Source organism: Onychomys torridus, chromosome 4, assembly GCF_903995425.1.
Source record: "Onychomys torridus chromosome 4, mOncTor1.1, whole genome shotgun sequence".
NCBI classification, from domain to species: domain Eukaryota; kingdom Metazoa; phylum Chordata; class Mammalia; order Rodentia; family Cricetidae; genus Onychomys; species Onychomys torridus.
The window spans coordinates 2316871-2335364 of NC_050446.1; the positions used below are offsets into that span (position 1 = coordinate 2316871).

General features: G+C 40.8%; 1 protein-coding gene and 1 pseudogene across 1 annotated transcript; both read right to left on the reverse strand.

Moving 5' to 3' along the window:
* Window positions 1-2529: 2529 nt before the first annotated feature.
* On the reverse strand, window positions 2530-3359 carry LOC118581286 (annotated as a pseudogene).
* Window positions 3360-17483: 14124 nt separating this feature from the next.
* Window positions 17484-18419, reverse strand: LOC118581391 (olfactory receptor 1N2-like). Its single transcript, XM_036183450.1, is given in 3 exon segments — window positions 17484-17740; window positions 17743-18152; window positions 18154-18419. Coding segments are annotated over 3 exon segments (933 nt in total).
* Window positions 18420-18494: the final 75 nt, after the last annotated feature.

The following is an 18494-nucleotide window of genomic DNA, read 5'->3' on the forward strand; positions in this document are numbered from 1 at the left end:
CTTTTAGCTGTTACAGTTTCTTACTTGATGATCTTTGGACTCCGGTTCTGTGATGGTCCTGCATCATTGGCTGAACAGTAACTTAGAACAGGAAACTGGGAAGAGAAAAGCTGTGGTGCACGAGAATTTATTTTTTGAATTAGGGACATGGCAAAGATCATGGCCCTGTCTGTATGCACATGATAAACACAGGCGGTAACTTTAAAGTGAGACAATGAGCTCTTATCTTAATTGGAAATCTTTTTCACTAAGTAACTCTGAAAGTGCAATTAAATCTGGTGATGTAAGTAAGGCTGTCCTCTGTACCCAACAATAGAAAGGAGAAGTGATATCCTAAAACTCCCTGGACTGAGTCAGTGGCTCTGGTGACCAGAAGGAAAGAAACAGATCGCTTCCCTGCTGTGTTATGGGTTCCCTGCCATGTCTGTAGCCAAGCCTAGGTCTGCTGGAGGTCTTAGCTTGGTGTACCCATGCGTCTTGGCGCCTGGGGGCAGGCAGCTGATTGGTTATCTTTCTAGGCAGCATCTTTACAAAGGCTGTTGATGGCCTGGCAGGGCATTTGCTAGCCCATGGCCTTTTTTCACTTAAAACAGGGACCCAACAGCTTTCAGGAGTCAGTGAGTGCCAGCACTTGGCAATTTTATTTTTGGGCTTTTATCTCTTCCCTAGCACACCTTAAATGCCACAGATGACTCTTTTGCCCATAGGGTCAAAAGGAGCCTTGCCCTCCAGATACTTAAGTTTTAGCTGGGAACAAGAGACAGATTTTACTCCATGTCCTGAATTTTTTTCCTGATGATTGGTGGCTTAAGGACAACTTTTTGAAGATCTGCCAGTAGGCAGACAATAAACCGATCCTTTTGGAAGACTTGTCTGAAGCTATACGCTGATTTTTTTTTTTTTTTTTTTGGCTTAGGAGCCATCCTGACTACTGTAAACTTAATTGTATGGATCTTAGCTGTTTTCAGACCTGTCTGTGTTTCTTAAGGCAGATTGAGAATGAGTGGGTGGAGTTAAGGTGAGTTAGGGCAAGAGTCTTTTTTTTTATTATTATATTTGTGTTTTTATTTTACACATCAGTCATGGGTTCCCCTGTCCTCCCCCCTCCCGCACCCACCCCCACATTTCCCCATCCCCTCCCCTCTATTCCCATCTCCTCCAGGGCCAAGACTCCCCTGGGGATTCATTTAAACCTGGTGGATTCAGTACAGGCAGGTCCAGTCCCCTCCCTTCCAGGTTGAGCAAAGTGTCCCTGTGTAAGCCCAAGGTTCCAAACAGCTAGCTCATGCACTAAGGACAGGTCCTGGTCCAACAGCCTGGATGCCTCCCAAACAGTCCAAGCCACTCAACTGTCTCACTGATCCAGTGGCCTGATCCAGCTGGGGGCTCCACAGCCTTTGGTTCACACTTCATGTGCTTCCATTCGTCTGGCTACTCGTCCCCATGCTTTTTCCAATCCTGGGCTCAACAATTCATACTCCCACAGTCCCTCCTCCTTCTCGACACCTGGACACACAGAGCTCCACCTGGGGCCTGGCTGAGGATCTCTGCATCCACTTCCATCAGTCACTGGATTAGAGTTCCAGCCCGACCGTCAGGGTGTTTGGCCATCTGATCACCAGACTAGGTCAGATGATGGCATGTACCTCTTAAACTCTATGGTAGGCAGAGTCCCAAGTTCCATGGACAATGTTTGTTTCTAGTTGCAAAACCTCATCCTTTCATTAAAACATTTCTTTTTGGTAAAGCCAATTGGGAAACACAGATCATCCATGTTCTTCCTCTCAACCCAGCACTGAAAAATCTTCCCAACATTCAGTGAACTTGGATTCAGATGGCATCATTACTAAGGGTATTAAATAACCATGAATAATTGCTGTGGGATGTTCTGTATGTTAAATGTGTTGCTCTGATTAGTTAATAAATAAAACACTGATTGGCCACTAGCCAGGCAGGAAGTATAGGCAGAACAAGGAGAGAGGAGAATTCTGGGAAGTGGAAGGCTGAGGCAGAGAGACACTGCCAGCCGCTGCCATGGTAAGCGAGATGTAAGGTACCAGTAAGCCACAAGCCATGTGGCAACTTATAGACTAATAGAAATGGGTTAATTAAAGATATAAGAACAGTTAGCAAAAGGCCTGCCATGGCCATGCAGTTTGCAAGCAATATAAGTCTCTGTGTGTTTACTTGGTTGGGTTTGAGCAGCTGTGGGCCTGGTGGGTAAGAGAGATTTGTCCTGACTGTGGGCCAGGCAGGACTGGGGAAAACTCTAGCTACAAATAAAGTCTTCCTTGTCTATTTGCAGTTGCCTTGTGTCATTTCTGTTTTGAAGTCCTTTGGGGATTTGTCCTTCTTTATCTCTAAGGCCATAACTCTATGCCTGACTTGTTAGTCCTAGTTGAGTCCCACCACGGGAGGCATTTTCCACTAGTTAAACTTGTTTGTGATGGTGAGCATTCATTTTTGCATTGAATTTGAGTTCTTCAAAAATGTACTAAAAAGACCTGGGCTTTACCTCTGAAGTACCATTTACAAATTACAGTGCTTCCCCAAGCCAACCAGTTTCCTCAGAGCTCTCTTCATGTCCTTGTTCTGCAAGCTACAGATAAAAGGGTTGAGCGTGGGGTGACCATTGTGTAAACAATGGATGCCACTATTCCAGTGTCTGCAGAGTAGGAGGATGATGGCTGGAAACACACCAGAAAGATAGTTCCATAGAATAGAGTGAGTACTGTCAGGTGTGAACCACAGGTAGAGCAGACTTTGTGCTTTCCTTCAGCAGGGGGATCCTGAGGATGGTGTGCATGATGTGGCCATAAGAGACCAGGACACAGATGAGAGGCCCACACCTGAGAGGGCAGCTCCAGCAAACATCATGAGCTGAAAGGTCTGGGTGTCTGAGCGAGCTTGAGGACTGGGAGTAGATCACAGAAGTGTGGGATGGAGTGGGAGGCACAGGAGACATGAACCATCTGGAGTGTGGGCAAAAAGGCCAGGAGGTTGGAGCAGAGCCAGCATGTGGTCACCAGAAACAGGCATCTTTGGGAACACATGATAGTGGTATAGTGTAGAGGAAGGCAAATGGCCACATAGTGATCATAGGCAATCACAGCCAATAGGAAGTCATCCAGCAGGGCCAGGACCATGAAGAAATACATCTGCAGAAGGCACCCAGTGTGGGAAATGGTGTGAAGCTGGGTTTGGATGTTGGCCAATACTTTGGGGACAATGGTGCTGGTGCAGCAGGTATTGATGAAGGACAGGTTGGCCAGGAAGAAGTACATGGATGTGTGAAGGTGTGGGTCAGAGCCAATGGCCAGGATGATAAGCAGATTCCCCAAAAGGGTGATCAGGTACATTGCCAAGAAGAGTGTGAACAGGAGAGGCTGCTGCTCTGGGTCCTCAGAAAAGCCCATAAGCAGGAAGTCAGAGATGACCGTTTGGTTTCTAGTTTCCTTCTAAGGCAGATAAATTAGTAAGGGGTTAAATAATCTGGTCTTTTAAAAAAGTCACAGATTCCAAAGACTTTGTAGCCCCTTGTTCCTTACTAAGGCCACTAAAAATGACTAGTTCTTAAAACTTTTCATGTGTAAATATGTATGACTATTAGGAGTGTGCCTGGTTATGATGAAACAGTCAGAAGGGAGGTCATTGGCTTCGTCATCACTGTATTGCATCAAGTTCTCTCTGAAGACTGAACTGCAGTTTTTCTCATCTACATCCCATCCCCCTCTGTGCGTGTATGAGTGTTCTGCCAGCCTACATGCATGTATGTCTACCATGTGTATGCCCAGTGCCCAAAGAGGCCAGAAAAGGGCACTGGACACCCTGAAACTGGAGCTACTGTGTGAGTGCTGGGCACTGAATTGGATCCCCTATAAGCACATCTAGTGCTTTGAATTGCTGAGCTGCCACTCCAGTCCCCAAACTGGAATTCATACCTCTTCAATCTTGGCTCCTTTATAAAGACACTTAATAATACAGTTTCATCCTCAGTCCCTTAGATCAGAGTTCATATAAGGTCATTTATTTCTAAAACTTAATAGAGAGTACAAAAGATTCTCCTTCTTTCTCCCTTCCTCAGACCCTTCCTCTGTCCCTCTCTTTCTCAGTCTTTTTTTCTCTACATGTATTTTAAGGCAGACAGAAGCAAAATAATTTCTTCACAGAGAAGCTAGCTGAGATAGACATGCTGGCATGCTCTAGCCCCTTGCTTCTGATCACCACTGTAGTGAGTTAATGCAGTGTGAATCTGAAAATACATCATTTCCACTTCATCCTCACCTCACCATCAATACTTTCCACTTTAGGATTAGGATTCCCTAGAGATCAGAAAAGAATCCTCTCTGTCCTCATTTGCAGGCTGACTGTGTGGGCTAGTTTCCTCTCTGAGTCACTTTTCATCCGCATGTATGACTTCTTCACACTGTGCTGTCATTATTGAGACAAGCACCGGATAATTAGGGATGGTGAGCAATTCCTTAAATGTCTTTCAGCCATTTGAACTTCCTCTGTTGAGAATTCTCTGTTTAGTTCTATAGCCCATTTCTTAATTGGTCTGTTGGGCATTTTGATGTCTAATTTCTTGAGTTCTTTATATATTCTGGATATCAGCCCTCTGTCAGATGTGGGGTTGATGAAGACCTTTTCCCATTCTGTAGGCTGCCACTTTGTGCCTGGGATCCATGCTTGTCCTTGGGGATGCCTGGGGTCTAGGCTCCAGATCACATTTGTTTTTTAATTTTATTTTTCTGCCTCTCCACTGCAGACATGGGAAATAAGGCTTCCAACCCAATCAGTCCTTCCTCTCCCTTAGGCTGTCTTCTTGAAGCTTTACTTAAAGATTCCTAAGCTTATCCATCTCTACTGAGAGATGGCCCAAATATGCTTTAGAAAATAACAAAAAATCCTGACATTTCATGGGAGTTATCTAATTTCAGCCAGCAAACAGGCAAATGGAAAGAGTTGCTCTATATCATCGCTTTCTTCTTTCTCACTGTTAAACTGTCTTTTCTGGATTCCTTCTCTCCTATTCATGTGCTCCTAGCTATGCCTAAACTGGAAGATTCTCTGACTCTGGAATCTCTGACTCTAGATGCTGCTATCCGACCTCCGGCTCCCACCCCTATTCCTAAGCCAGTTGTGGTGGCGCACGCTGGTAGGATTTGCTAAGGAGGTGGAGGCAGGAGGATCACGAGTTCAATGCCAGCCTGGGCTACACAGGGCTCTCTTTGTGTCCCTTTCCTCCCTTCCTCCTTCCCCCTTCTCTCTCCCCTCTCCCCTCTGTGTGGTCTCAGTCCCTCTCTCTGTCCCTTTCTTTCTTTCCTTCTTTCTTTCCTTCCTTCCTTCCTTCCTTCCTTCCTTCCTTCCTTCCTTCCTCCTTTCTTTCTTTCTTTCCAAGCAAGAATCCAGTAATTGTACAGTCCACAAGGCTAGGTTTCTCAGCTGGTCTTCCATATACACCAGAATCCAGTAGAAGTAGGCTCTAAGGCTAGTGAAGGAATGGACTTAACAGTGACAGTGAGGGCAAGCAGGCAGAGAGAGAGCTTCCTTCTTCCATGTCTCAATATAGGTTTCCAGTATAAGGTGTGGCCAGATTATAGGTGGATCTGACCACATCAAAGATTTGGATTAAAAGTGGATCTTTCCATTTCAAATGACTTACGAAAAGAATATATCACAGGTGTCTCCAGCCATTTGGGTTTCAGTAAATTCCAGATGCAGCCAAGTTGACAACCAAGAACAGCTATCACAATCTGGAAAGCACTGTACTAAGTAAAGTCACCCAGACCCAGAAAGCTCAAAATTGTATGTTCTGTCTCCCATGTGAATCCTATCTTATGAGCCCCATGTGGGGATGTAAGTGGAGTTGAGTGTGAATGCAGGCCAAGAGACTAGAAAGGAGCCATGAGAGGGTGAGCATGTAAAGGGGCTCCAAAGCAGCTTGACCACACAGCTTCCATGACAGGCCCAGGCACCCAGATCCAGGAAAAGCCATAAGCTGACCCCACCAGGGATCTACCTAGGGATGAGGAAGTACCTGACATCCTAAACATTCCAACCTTTAGATAAAAGGTGCCCAGAAGTCCCTGAGTTTAACACACACCTTGTAGCTGGAGTTTTCTCCTGTCCCGCCAAGCCCCTACTGGCAGGCCACTTAGAAAATAAACACACAGATGTTTATATTATTTATAAACTGTATGGCCATGACAAGCTTATTGCTATCTAGTTCTTATATCTTAAATTAACCCATTTTTATTAATCTATACCTTGTCACGTGGCTCATGGCTTACCGGTATCTTAACATCTTCCCATGGCAGCAGCTGGCAGTGTCACTTTGCCTCAGCCTTCCACTTCCCAGAATTCTCTTCTCTGCTTGTCATGCCTATACTTCCTGCCTGACTACTGGGCAACCAGCATTTTATTTATACAGAGCGATATCCACAGCACTTCCCCTTTTCTTTTTTTTTCAAAAGAAGGTTTTAACTTTCACACAGTAAAGTTACATAAAACAAAACAATTATCAAGCAAGAATTATAGTTACAATATCTAGTCTATTTATAATAACTAGTCTATTTGTATTTGGTAAAATTAAAGAAGATATCCTATCTTATATTTGTGAGTCTAAGGTTTTATATCTAACTTGTCTTTTATCATAACTAAAGAAAATTATAACTATCTAGTCTTCAACTACACCAAAGACCTCAGAAGGAGACATATCCTGAGAAACAGGCAAAGGATGCAAGCACCTTTTCAGAATCTTGTGAGAGTAGACAGGGACAGCTGGCAGCCTGGATAGTCATCCAAAGTTTCTTTGTAAAGTTGGAGCATCTGTCTTCAGCCCACAGGCCTAGAGTCTCTAAGTCACTTTTCTCAGTGTCCTGTATAATGTCTGGCAGTTTCCTCTGCGAAGCAGGAACCTGAAGGACCATTTCACCAATCAAAGTTCAGTAGTCACCTTTCTATGGGTCCTGCATGTCCAGTTGATCAAGCAGTCCAGGGAAGAACAGTTTCTTGCCCAAATGGCTATTTTTGCCAACGTGAAGATAAACTTTATATAGAGTGTCTTTGATGCCCATCCTCCTCTCTTAAGTAAGTTGGTGCTGCCAGGAGCAGACAAGTCTCACTGTCCAGAAAGTCTAAGTTTTTAAAAGTATTTTAAATGCCATATTCTGTAAGTCTTTGAAGTGTTTGAAGATTACCTGTCTATCTGAAATATATTTATATATACCTAGAAAACTTAACTAACATGCTACAAGTTTAACTATCATAGAAGACTAATTATTAATCTGTATTTCTTAATTATCCATTACAATCTAAATGAGTTACATAAACATAGTATCTCAAATGAGAATACAGTATAACAAAATTAAGTTTAAACTTGTATCAATAAACTAAAATCCATAGCAATGTAAAACATTTCAAACAAGTTATTGCTCTTTAAAAGTAGGTTCAATAATCTCCCCTTTCATCCTATCATATCTAAACTATCCCCTTTTCTTCTTTAGAAAGAGATTGCATTTATAATCAACCTGATTTAAATAAAAATATTGGTTTTTCTTTGTCCCCTACCAGAGGGCTTTTCTGATAAGGGACAAAAGAATCTCTCAACCTTGTTTTTTTGTTTTTTTGTTTTGTTTGGTTTTTTTTGTTTGTTTTGTTTTGAAAATGCTTGTGTTTAGAGAAGGAATGAGCCAATTCCATCTCCAAAGCCAGCTTGGTACATTTGGGAATCTGGGTGTAGCTTCTCTTACTACTTCCTGCTGAAGGGTGGTGCTGTATTTTATGGGACAGAAAGAAAATTTTAGGATTATGAAGTAGTCCTTGAGGGTGTATCATCTGAGCCAGTTTCCTTGTAACCATTCTGGATGTTGGGTCATCTGGGCCATGGTGTCATTGGAGACCTTTCAGGGGGTCTTGGCTGATCAAACCTGATGTATCTTAATCTAGAACAAATACATAGCCTCTGGATTTCTGTGGAAACAAAAGCAGAGCCTCCTTTCCAAAGCAACATATCCTTAGGTCCAAATTTTGAAGACAAGGTATCTTTTAAATATACATACACACAGCTTTTATGAACAAATGTTTTTCCGCAGTTAAAAATCCCAAAGACAACACAATCTAGATTCTCTGTGTAATATCCATCTTTATGTGGCTTATTTTTTATACTACCTTTACTGTCTCTTTAAAGACTTTATTTTTAAAAACTATCTATTTCTTTATATAACTGTATATGTTTCTTTTTCTCTCTCTTTCAAGCCTATGTATATTTTTACACACATTGAAAAACATTTAAAGTCTTGTTACATCTGAATCTGTTCTCTTGTGAACCTATTGATTTAAACTGCAGCATTTCTAAGCCTGTGGCTGGTGACTCTACCTACTTCTGCTTCCCAACATGGCAGTGGTACAGTTTACCGCCAGCTCTGGGAGCCATCAACTCTTAGAAACAGCGGGTCTATGCTTTTATCAAAGTAGCGTGTAGCCCAGAAACCTCTGTGTGTGTGTGTGTGTGTGTGTGTGTGTGTGTGTGTGTGTGTGTGTTTAACTAGCAAAAACTATATCCAACACACAGTATAGTGCGCAGTTTGGAGATACCTCTGTAACATAGTGTAGGTCAAGCCCGCACACATGAACACCAGGAACCTGCCATAGAGTAGCTCAAATCTGCAGGCTGCTGCTAACTTGATATGGCACAAAAGAATTTCTTAACCTTCTTGTTTTTTTTTTTCTCTTTTAGCAACATGTTTGGGTTGCCAGCCACCACCAACCTGAGAGAGACAACTAGAAAGCTGTTTTTAGCTTCATTTTAGAATCTTTTTTCTCAAGTTTTAGGTAGAAACTCTTGCCCCACTTTGGCCGCCATTTGTAGCTGGAGTTTTCTCTCTGGTCCCACCAAGCTCCGGTAGTCAGACAGCCCACTTAGAAAATAAACACACAAATGCTTATATTATTTATAAGCTGTATGGCCATGGCAGGCTTATTGCTATCTAGTTCTTATATCTTAAATTAACCCATTTTTATTAATCTATACCTTGCCACATAGCTCATGGTTTACCAGTATCTTAACATCTTCCCATTGCAGCAGCTGGCAGCATCTCTCTGCCTCAGCCTTCCACTTCCCAGAATTCTCTTCTCTGCTTGTCATGCCTATACTTCCTACCTGGCTACTGGCCAATCAGCATTTTATTTATATAGAGCAATATCCACAGCAACACCTATTTTAGTTTTAGAGATAAACCTAGACAAATGTCAGCCAATCAGGGTCCTGAGCACTGGAAATCCCCTCAAACCAAACTCTGCTATGATAAAAACCCCATCCTGCCCAAGCTCAGGGCTCTGCTCCCACTGCTGCATTGGACAGACAGAGAGACCAAGCCCATAGCTTGCAGGTAATAAAGGATCCTTGCTTTTACTTGAGAGATTCGGTCTCTGTGGTGGTCTTTTAGGGGTCCCTGTGATCTAGGCATAACAATAGGGAAAAAAAGGTTCTGGGGAAGTGGAATAGGGGACAAATAGGACACACGTGCCATGAAGGTGGAAGGGAGGGATTGTAGAATACAGAGACAAGGATTTTAGCAGACTTATGTACTGATAATTTTAAATTCTATGAACAACAGTTTTATTTGAGCAAATTTAAGCATTATGAATGGATCTGAGAAAGTGGAAGTACCCTGCCTTGTCCTCCCCAACACTTCACCTCTTACCCAGGCTCTATACACTTGTATTTTTATTTTGTTCCACATCTTCTCCTCTTTTTTGAGGCAGGGTCTCACTATATATCCCAGGCTGGCCTCAAACTCACAGAGATCCATCTGTCTCTGTCTCCTGGGTGCTGGCATTAGAGATGTGCACCACCATGCCCTGCTTTGTTCCACATCTTGATCTTCCTCCTCAATGGCTTTTCAAGGCAGCAATAAAAATATATTTGATTCTTTGAATGTAAAGTATATGATAGTACTATATAGAATTAACCACATCTTTATTTCTTAATTAGTAGTATTGCAAATTGCTGTTATTTTTCCTGTTTGAAACAGATTACTGGAACATCTTTGACTATATCCAAACATATTCTAATATCAGTACATACTTACAGCAGTATTAGTCAGTATACATTTAATATACTCTCTAACAGCTTATAGAGAAGTTTGAGCAACCAAGAATATAGTATACTTATATTTAAATATCCCAGTTGATTTTTTTAGCCTTTTATTTTGCTGTAGGATTGGTTGGATGCTTGAATAGTGTTTCAATAAATGTGAGTCCTCAAATGTTTGAAAACATTATTCTCTGCATATTTCACTCCAAATTAAAAGTTTTCATAGAAACATTGTTTTCTTTGGGAAGAAATTAATATATCACCCACTGTAGTAGGACAGGCCCATAGGATCGAGGAAACTGTCTCAGACCAGTAGCCAAAGCATGTACATAACATACTCTTTTTTTTGCCAGAGCTGAGGATCAAACCCAGGGCCTTTTGCTTGCTAGGCAAGTTGCTCTACCACTGAGCTAAATACCCAACCCCAACATACTCTTTAAGAGCCAACCTGGAGCCTGCCTGAGGGCCTAGCAACAGGAGCTGTCAGAGTTCCTAGTCAATATCAGAGTTTCTGATCATGCTGAGTCTGCTTGAGAACCTAGCAACAATCACTGTCAGAGTTCCTGATCATGCCCAGCCAGTGAAGGATGACCACATAGACTGCATAGACTGGGCACTGGGAGGAGAGTATATAAGGCCTACCTTGTTATTAAATAAATGAGTTCGTTATTTGCTTTCAACAGACTCCCAGTGTCTGAGTCATTGATGCTGTGCCTTCTCACCCCCTCCCCTGAGCAACAACCTACAAATACAAGAAAGACAAAATAAATAAAAGAAGTAAACACTCTAACTCATGACAAATGTGCCTAATGTACTTTTAATAAATAAGAGTCTATGAAGTGAGTGAACAATTGAGTATCTAGAAAGGCCACCTTGTAGAGTTCCCTGGAGGACATGTTCAGATATTAATTTTTTATTCTTTGATAGTTTCATAGGTATATAAAATGAAATATGATAATATGTACTCCCCATTTACGCCTCCAGCTCTCCCCATATTACCCTCCTGAGTTTAAAAAAAAATTATGTGTATAGGTATTTTGTCTGCATATAGGTCTATTACCACATGCATGCCTGGTACCCTACCCCTGCCCCAGAGGCCAGGAGAAAACATTGAAACTGGAGTTACAAATGGTTGTAAGCATCAGGTGGGTGCTGAGAATTGGACCTGGGTCCTCTGGAAGAACAGTAAATGATCTTAACCACTGAGCCATCTCTCCAGACACTCCACCCTAACATTCTTAAAGTTTTACTTTAAATAGAGAAATACACACACACACACACACACACACACACACACACACACACATACACACACACAGGGAGGGGGAGAGAGAGAGAGAGAGAGAGAGAGAGAGAGAGAGAGAGAGAGAGAGAGAGAGAGAGAGATCTTCTAAAAAATAAATGGTTTCAACTATCTGACTACAAGGAAGTGGTTTAAAACAGGATGCATGAACTGTTAATATAAACAACCTGGCCAAATACTTAGAGAATAATACTAAATGAGAAAAAGTCAACACTCTAAAACTTATGTACTATGTGACTCCATTCATAGAAGATTCTTGAAATTAAATTACATAAATGGGGAAGAGTTTGGTGACTAAGGTTGAAGGCGAAAGCCAGAAAGCAATGGATATGGCTGTAAGTAGGCAGTGTAAGAGAACCTAGAGGCTGGATAGATGTTCTGTATGCTGACTGCACAAATGTCAGGAAAATAGTTGTGATAGTAATTTTGAAAGGTTATCTTTGGACAGAAACTCCCTAAACAATAAATGAGATCTCTCTATATTATTTAGTATAATTGCATATATATGTATAATTATATGTGTAATATATATCTTTAAGCCTTCTGCCACCAGCACCTCATTTCCCCATTCCCCACCTCCTCGTTTGAACCTTTCATCCCTCAGTATCCTCCATCTTTAGTTTCACTTTACCTGCATTTTATTTTCCTCCTCCTTTTAGGTGTCTACCTCCAGTGGCCCAATTCTATTTTCCCAGCTCTCACATGTACTACAGGTTACACATACAGAACAAAAGATTCAAAGATAGAATCTGCACATGAAAAAAACATACAATGTTTGTCTTTCTGAGCCTTGGAGACCTCACTCTGTTTCATTTTTTTCAGTTCTATTCATTTACTTGCAAATTTTATTTTTTCTTTATAGTTAAGTAATATTCCATTGTGTATATGTAGCAAATTTTCCTTGTCCATTTATTAGTTGGTGGATATATTGGTTGATTCCACTTCCTAACTATGAATTGAGCTTCAATGAACATGGACGTCAAGTATCTCGGTAGTACTTATAAAAAGCTTTTTTTATATATACCCCAAAATGATATAGCTGAATCACATGACACTTCTATTTTTGGTTTTGTTGAGAAACCACTACAGTGATTTCCACGGAGACTGCGCTAGTCTACATTCCCACCAGCAGTGTATGAGGTTTTCTCCCTTTGCCACATCCATGCCAGTGTTTACTGTCATTTGTATTCCTCATCTTGGCTTATCTAACTGTGAGGAGATGGATCCACTAAAAATATAAATGGGAGCTTCTGATCTCTCAAACAAAAAAAATCAATGAGGGGACTGTAGAACATGGGTAACAGGAAAAGAGAAGGATGTTATAATGGATTAGGTGGAAATAGGGGACTTGAGAAGAGAAGAGGGTAGGAGGGCACAAAAACCAAGAATGTGTGAAGAAGCCTTATAAAACCCCACTAGTTTACAAACTAATTAAAAATGTAACATATACACACATATATTTTAAGAGGAATTTGAATGAAAATAATCTGCATGAGTGGCAGTGCTGCTCAAAGAAAGCACAGGTTATTAAATAAAAAATATATAATCAGGTATAATATATCTCCCTATGAGTTATTGATCGAAGAATCTGGAGAGGCACCCCTCCCTCCCAAAAACAACACAGGCTATTGTTATTACTCTCAGTAGACCACCATAACTAGAGGGTAAGACCCTATTGCTAAAGATGGTTAGTACTTTGGATGAAGGACATAGAGACATCAACCTCAACTGGCCAGGAAATTCTCTCCCTGCTGGCTTGCTCACATAGTATGGAAAGGTGGTATATAAGCTGTAAGGTGAGAAAAGAAATCAGTGGTCTTACACAGCTCTGAGTCCTATATGCTACAACATTGGCCTGCTGACAAGATGTGTACACTGGTACAATAGTGGCATGATGGTTATGGGGGCAACTAACCACTTTTTTAATTGGGTATGAGGCCTGCTCCACAGGAAGGATTACATGCTTGGTTCTGTAAACATGGCCAGAAGCCTATGAGTGGGGAGATCACAGGCCTTGGGTGGAGGTAGCAGCTACTGTTATTGTTTTGCTAAATCATCACATTGTCAAATATCCTTATCAATATTTATGCTTATATTTGTAGATTTATGTTGTTTCCAACTTTGGTCATAAAAAGTTCTTTTTGTAATGGGTAGTGACCAATGCAGAGACTTATCACTGGCCAAAGTACTGAATATAAATAACTCTGAGTGCTTACATGTGTATGGGTCAACATTATCAACCTCCCACCATCAGAGGCTCAGGGAACTTCATGGATAAGGACACAGGAAGAATATTGAAAGTCAGTGAATGGGAGAAGAGCAGTGAAATATTGACTTATTGAGATTACACAGCTGTTGCATGCATCAATTCACAGAAGCATGCTACTTGCAAAAGATCAAGCTAGTCAAAATTCCAGTGCATATGAAGGAGGGGCCCCCATGGTCCCTAAAGGAGACCCTTTTGATGGCTCATGGATGTCGAGAGAGGATTATTGTTCTTTGGGGAATGTGTCCAGTGGTAGACTGTTCATTCCCCAGTGGATGGCCAAATAGCATGTGCATATTGGCAATATTAATTCAACTAATGGATTTGTCAATAACAAAATAATGAAAGAGGACATGAACCTGGGAGGGAGATGTGCTATGGGATGTCTTTCTGTATTCTGTGAATATGGGAAGGCAGCTTAGAGGCAGGCAGGAAATACAAGCAGATTGATAAGAAGAGAAAGGCAGAGTATGGAAGGAGACACTAGCCAGCTGCCCAAGGAGCAAGAGCCAACAAACCAGTAAAGCCACAGAACACATAGCAAAATATAGATTATAGAAATGGGTTAAGTTATAAGAGCTAGCTAGTGAGAAGCCTGCCATAGGCCATGCAATTGGTAATTAATATAAGCCTCTGAATGACTATTTTATATGTGGCTGAAGGACCATGGAGCCAGACAGGACTGGAGAAACCTTCCTACTAGAGAGATGGGATGGAGGACTAGGGGGAATCAGAGAGATGATGGTAGGTGGATATGACTAATATACATGGAGAAGGGAACAAACGAGAAGGAAAAAGCAAAGTAAAAAGAAAGCATGCTATCTGGGAAGAAAGACAAGAAAAGGTTGAAATTAATGGCCAGTGTACCATGACTATACAAGTCTTTAAAATTTTACTGTAAAAATGGACTATTACAGTAAAGAGACATCCATATAAAATACAGATTTGCTTAACTGAGTCTAGATAATTTGAACCAATTTTCTGAATGAGGATAAGTAAAATATTGGTATGAAATGCTTTTAAATACACTCTTGAGAGCACTGCAATCATTAAATAATGAATAATTATAAACACTGTAGAAAGTGTGAACTCAAAACCCAACCAGAATTTGAAGCTGCTCTATCCAGGAAGGCATTTTTCAAACCTTGGGAAATGAGTCATAGGTAACTCCATCCAGATGGATTAGCAAGAAGCACCCTTTGATTTTAAACATACGTTTAGAAAAATGTAAATTCAATAAACCAAGCTTTCACCTGAGAAAACAGGAGAAGAAGTAGCAACAGTTAGAGCAGAAATCCAAGAAGCTGAAAAGGAGACATCACGAGAGAGGGATAACAACACCAAAGGTTGATTCTTTGCAAAAATCAGCAAAATGCACATTTTTTGGAGACAGGGTTTTGTTATGCAGCCCAGTTGTCCTTGAGCTGAGGATCCTGCAGCTTTTACCTCCCAAGGGCTGGGGTTTGAGGCATGAGCCACTACAAGTCAGTGCAAAAATCTATAAAAATGATGTCTCCAATAGGAAAGCTAGACAGAGAGAAGACAGATGAACAAAAGGGGCAGGAAGGACAGGGGCTGGGGAAGGAGAGAAACTGAAACCAAAAGTGGTTAAGAGGCTCAGTACAGACCCATGGGTAACGAAACAAGTAACACAGGGACATTAAAGGAAACTTCTCACCTACACATTGGCTAGCCTAAATGAAATAGACCAATTCCCTGAAAGTCACATTTGCTTAGGCCCACACAAGAGGAAATGGACAAAGTCAACAGATCTGTAGCTATTACATAAATAATGTAACCTTTAATGACTTTACCAAACAGCAGGCATCAGGCCTCAACAGTTTCACTGATAAATTCTACCAAACTTTTAAGTAAAAATTGATACCAGGTCTCTATAATCTCATCTAGAAAATAGAAGCTGAGGGAGTGTAAAGCTATCATCAACACAATACTAAAAACTTGAAAAAGATGACATAAGAAAGGAAAACTACTGTCATCTCTCATGTATTTTGATGCAAAATCCTCCATAAAAAACTAAATAAGTTAAATGCAACACTGAAGCTAGCAGAATTATACACCCTGAGAAAGTGATATTTATCCCAGTTGTCAAAATTACTTAAAATTAGAACAATTATTGTAAATTATCACACCAACAAGCTAAATAATAAAAAAGTCACACAATATATATGAAAAAGTATTAGACAAAATTGGAAATACAAGGAAACCACCTCAATTGGATAATCAATATCTCTGAAAAACCTTAAGATAACATCATACTTAGTGGCCAGTAACTAGCACCTTTCCCACTAATACTAGAAACAGGCATAAAGATTCCCTTTCACCAGTGTTTTTAGTACTGTTCTGGAAAACTTAGTTAATACAATAGGATAAGAAAAGGAAATAAAACATGTACAGATTGGGAAGAAAGAAACAAAACTGTCTTTCTTTGCAGATAACATAATTTGTGAAGAAATTGCTAAGAAACTCATAGAAACATTAAGAAATTATACTAAGATTTATAAAAGGTAATATACAGAAGTTCATTTATTCCTTTTACTGTTTTTTGACATTGTTTTGAACTTGATGTAGCTCATGGTAATTCTTCTTCCTTGGTTTACTGAGTGCTAGGATTGCAGGCATGTGCCCAGGCCATTAATTTCTTTGTTATATGTCAAGAGTGAACAAATGTTATTCAAAATTAAAAACAAATTAGAATTTACATTAATGCAAATCCAAAATGATAGATGTGCACATGTAATAAAATATATAAAAGCTTTTTATGAAAGCTTCATAATTTACAAATAAAAAAGGCAACCATGGTTAAGCTTGGTGAATTTTTATAATCCTAATTGCTATCAGACTAGTTTTAACATAATTATTATTCTCAAAATTTTCAGCACACTTGATTTTCTTCTAATTTTAAGAAACATTTCATGTAAAACACCATAGAATGAATCATGTATAATCAAATACAAAACTGGCACATTGTAGGCACTTAAGAAATGTTGTTTTCTTTGAAAATATCCATTATAATAACAAAAAGTAAATAAATGAACAATGAGAACATAGCATAACATGTATTACTTTGGTGTTTGTCTAAATGGTCATCACTCAATAATATCCTTAGGTTGGTCTTCCAAAATCTTCCTTTACATGGTCAGCACAGTGTGACAAAATGGAAGTCACAGGCCCTGGAATCTCTACCTTGTTTTGGTAATTTATTTATGCCCTAAGTTATAGTTTCACACCTCTCCTTCAAAAGACCTGATGTGTTTAACAATGTGTGATGGTGTAGAGAGCCAACAAATGTTTGTTTCCTTGTTCCTTTGTCTCAATGCTTGTCTCAATGGCTGCAGGATGGGCAGCATACAACTCAGTCCATTGTGGTTGATATGCTGGTTTTAAAAACGAGGATCGAGGCTGGGCAGTGGTGGTGCACACCTCCTTTAATCCCAGCACTCGGGAGGCAGAGCCAAGCGGATCTCTGTGAGTTTGAGGGCAGCCTGGTCTCCAAAGCGAGTTCCAGGAAAGGCACAAAGCTACACAGAGAAACCCTGTCTTGAAAAACCAAAATAATTATAATAATAATAATAATAATAATAATAATAATAATAATAATAGGATTGAGGATGATATTCTATTGTCAGGATGAGTGTTATACTAAGGTCAAGAAAGAGCAAAGCATAAGACCTCATTTCATATCATAGCCTAGAGGAGGTAAATACTCTTATTGTTCTATTCTGAACTCAGAATCACTGACATGATGGAAGGCAGGATTTTGATAACAGTAGTAGGATTAAGCATTAGAGTTATAATTAGAAGACTGCTTTTGCACCACCAAAAAGTTTGCCCAATGCCTTTTTCATGTCTCTATTCCTCAAGCTAAAGATGAATGGGTTTAGCATGGGAATCACAATCATGTACAGAATGGCAGCCCTGCTTTCCCTCTCTGCAGAGTGAGTTGATGGGGGAAGTAAATACACCCCCATCAGAGATCCATAGAAGAGCAGAACAACTGTAAGATGAGAACCACAGGTAGAGAAGGCTTTCCATTGCCCTCCAGGAGAAGGGTGCCCAACACAGCCCCGGAAATGTAGACATAGGAGAAGACAATCAACATGAGAGGAATAGCGAGAAACACCAAACCCATAGTAATGATCATCAGCTCATTAATGCGGGTGTCAGAGCAGGCAAGTTTCAGCAGAGCACTGGGATCACAGTAGAAGTGGGGGATGGCTGTGTGGGCACAGAAAGCCACACGGGTCAGCAGCAGTGTGTGCATCAGGGTGGGACAGTTGGTCAGCACCCAGCACATGCACAGCATTAATGCACAGAGTTGAGGACTCATAGCTATGCTGTAATGGAGTGGCCAGCAGATAGCAACATAGCGGTCATATGCCGTCACAGCCAGAAGACAGTTGTCAAGGCCACCAAACATCAGGAGGAAATATAGCTGGGTAAGGCACCCAGAATAGCAGATTGTGGGTATGAATGTTGGCAAGCATTTTGGGGACTGAGGCAGAAGTGAAACAAGCATCAGTTAAGGACAGATTGCCCAAGAAGTACATAGGCGTGTGAAGGTGTGCATCAGAGCTGATGACAAGGATGATGAGCAGGTTCCCCACCATAGTGACCAGGTACATGCCCAGGAAGATGCCAAATAGAAGAGGCTGCTCCCCTGGCTGCTCAGAGAGTCCCAGAAGGAGAAAGTCTGAAGCACCAGATTGGTTCACTCTGCTTGGCTTTCCCATCCTGTGTAGTTCTTGTGTGTGAATGAAAGGTCTCTGTGTGCCAATATTTAACCATTAGATCAGCTCATAGATACA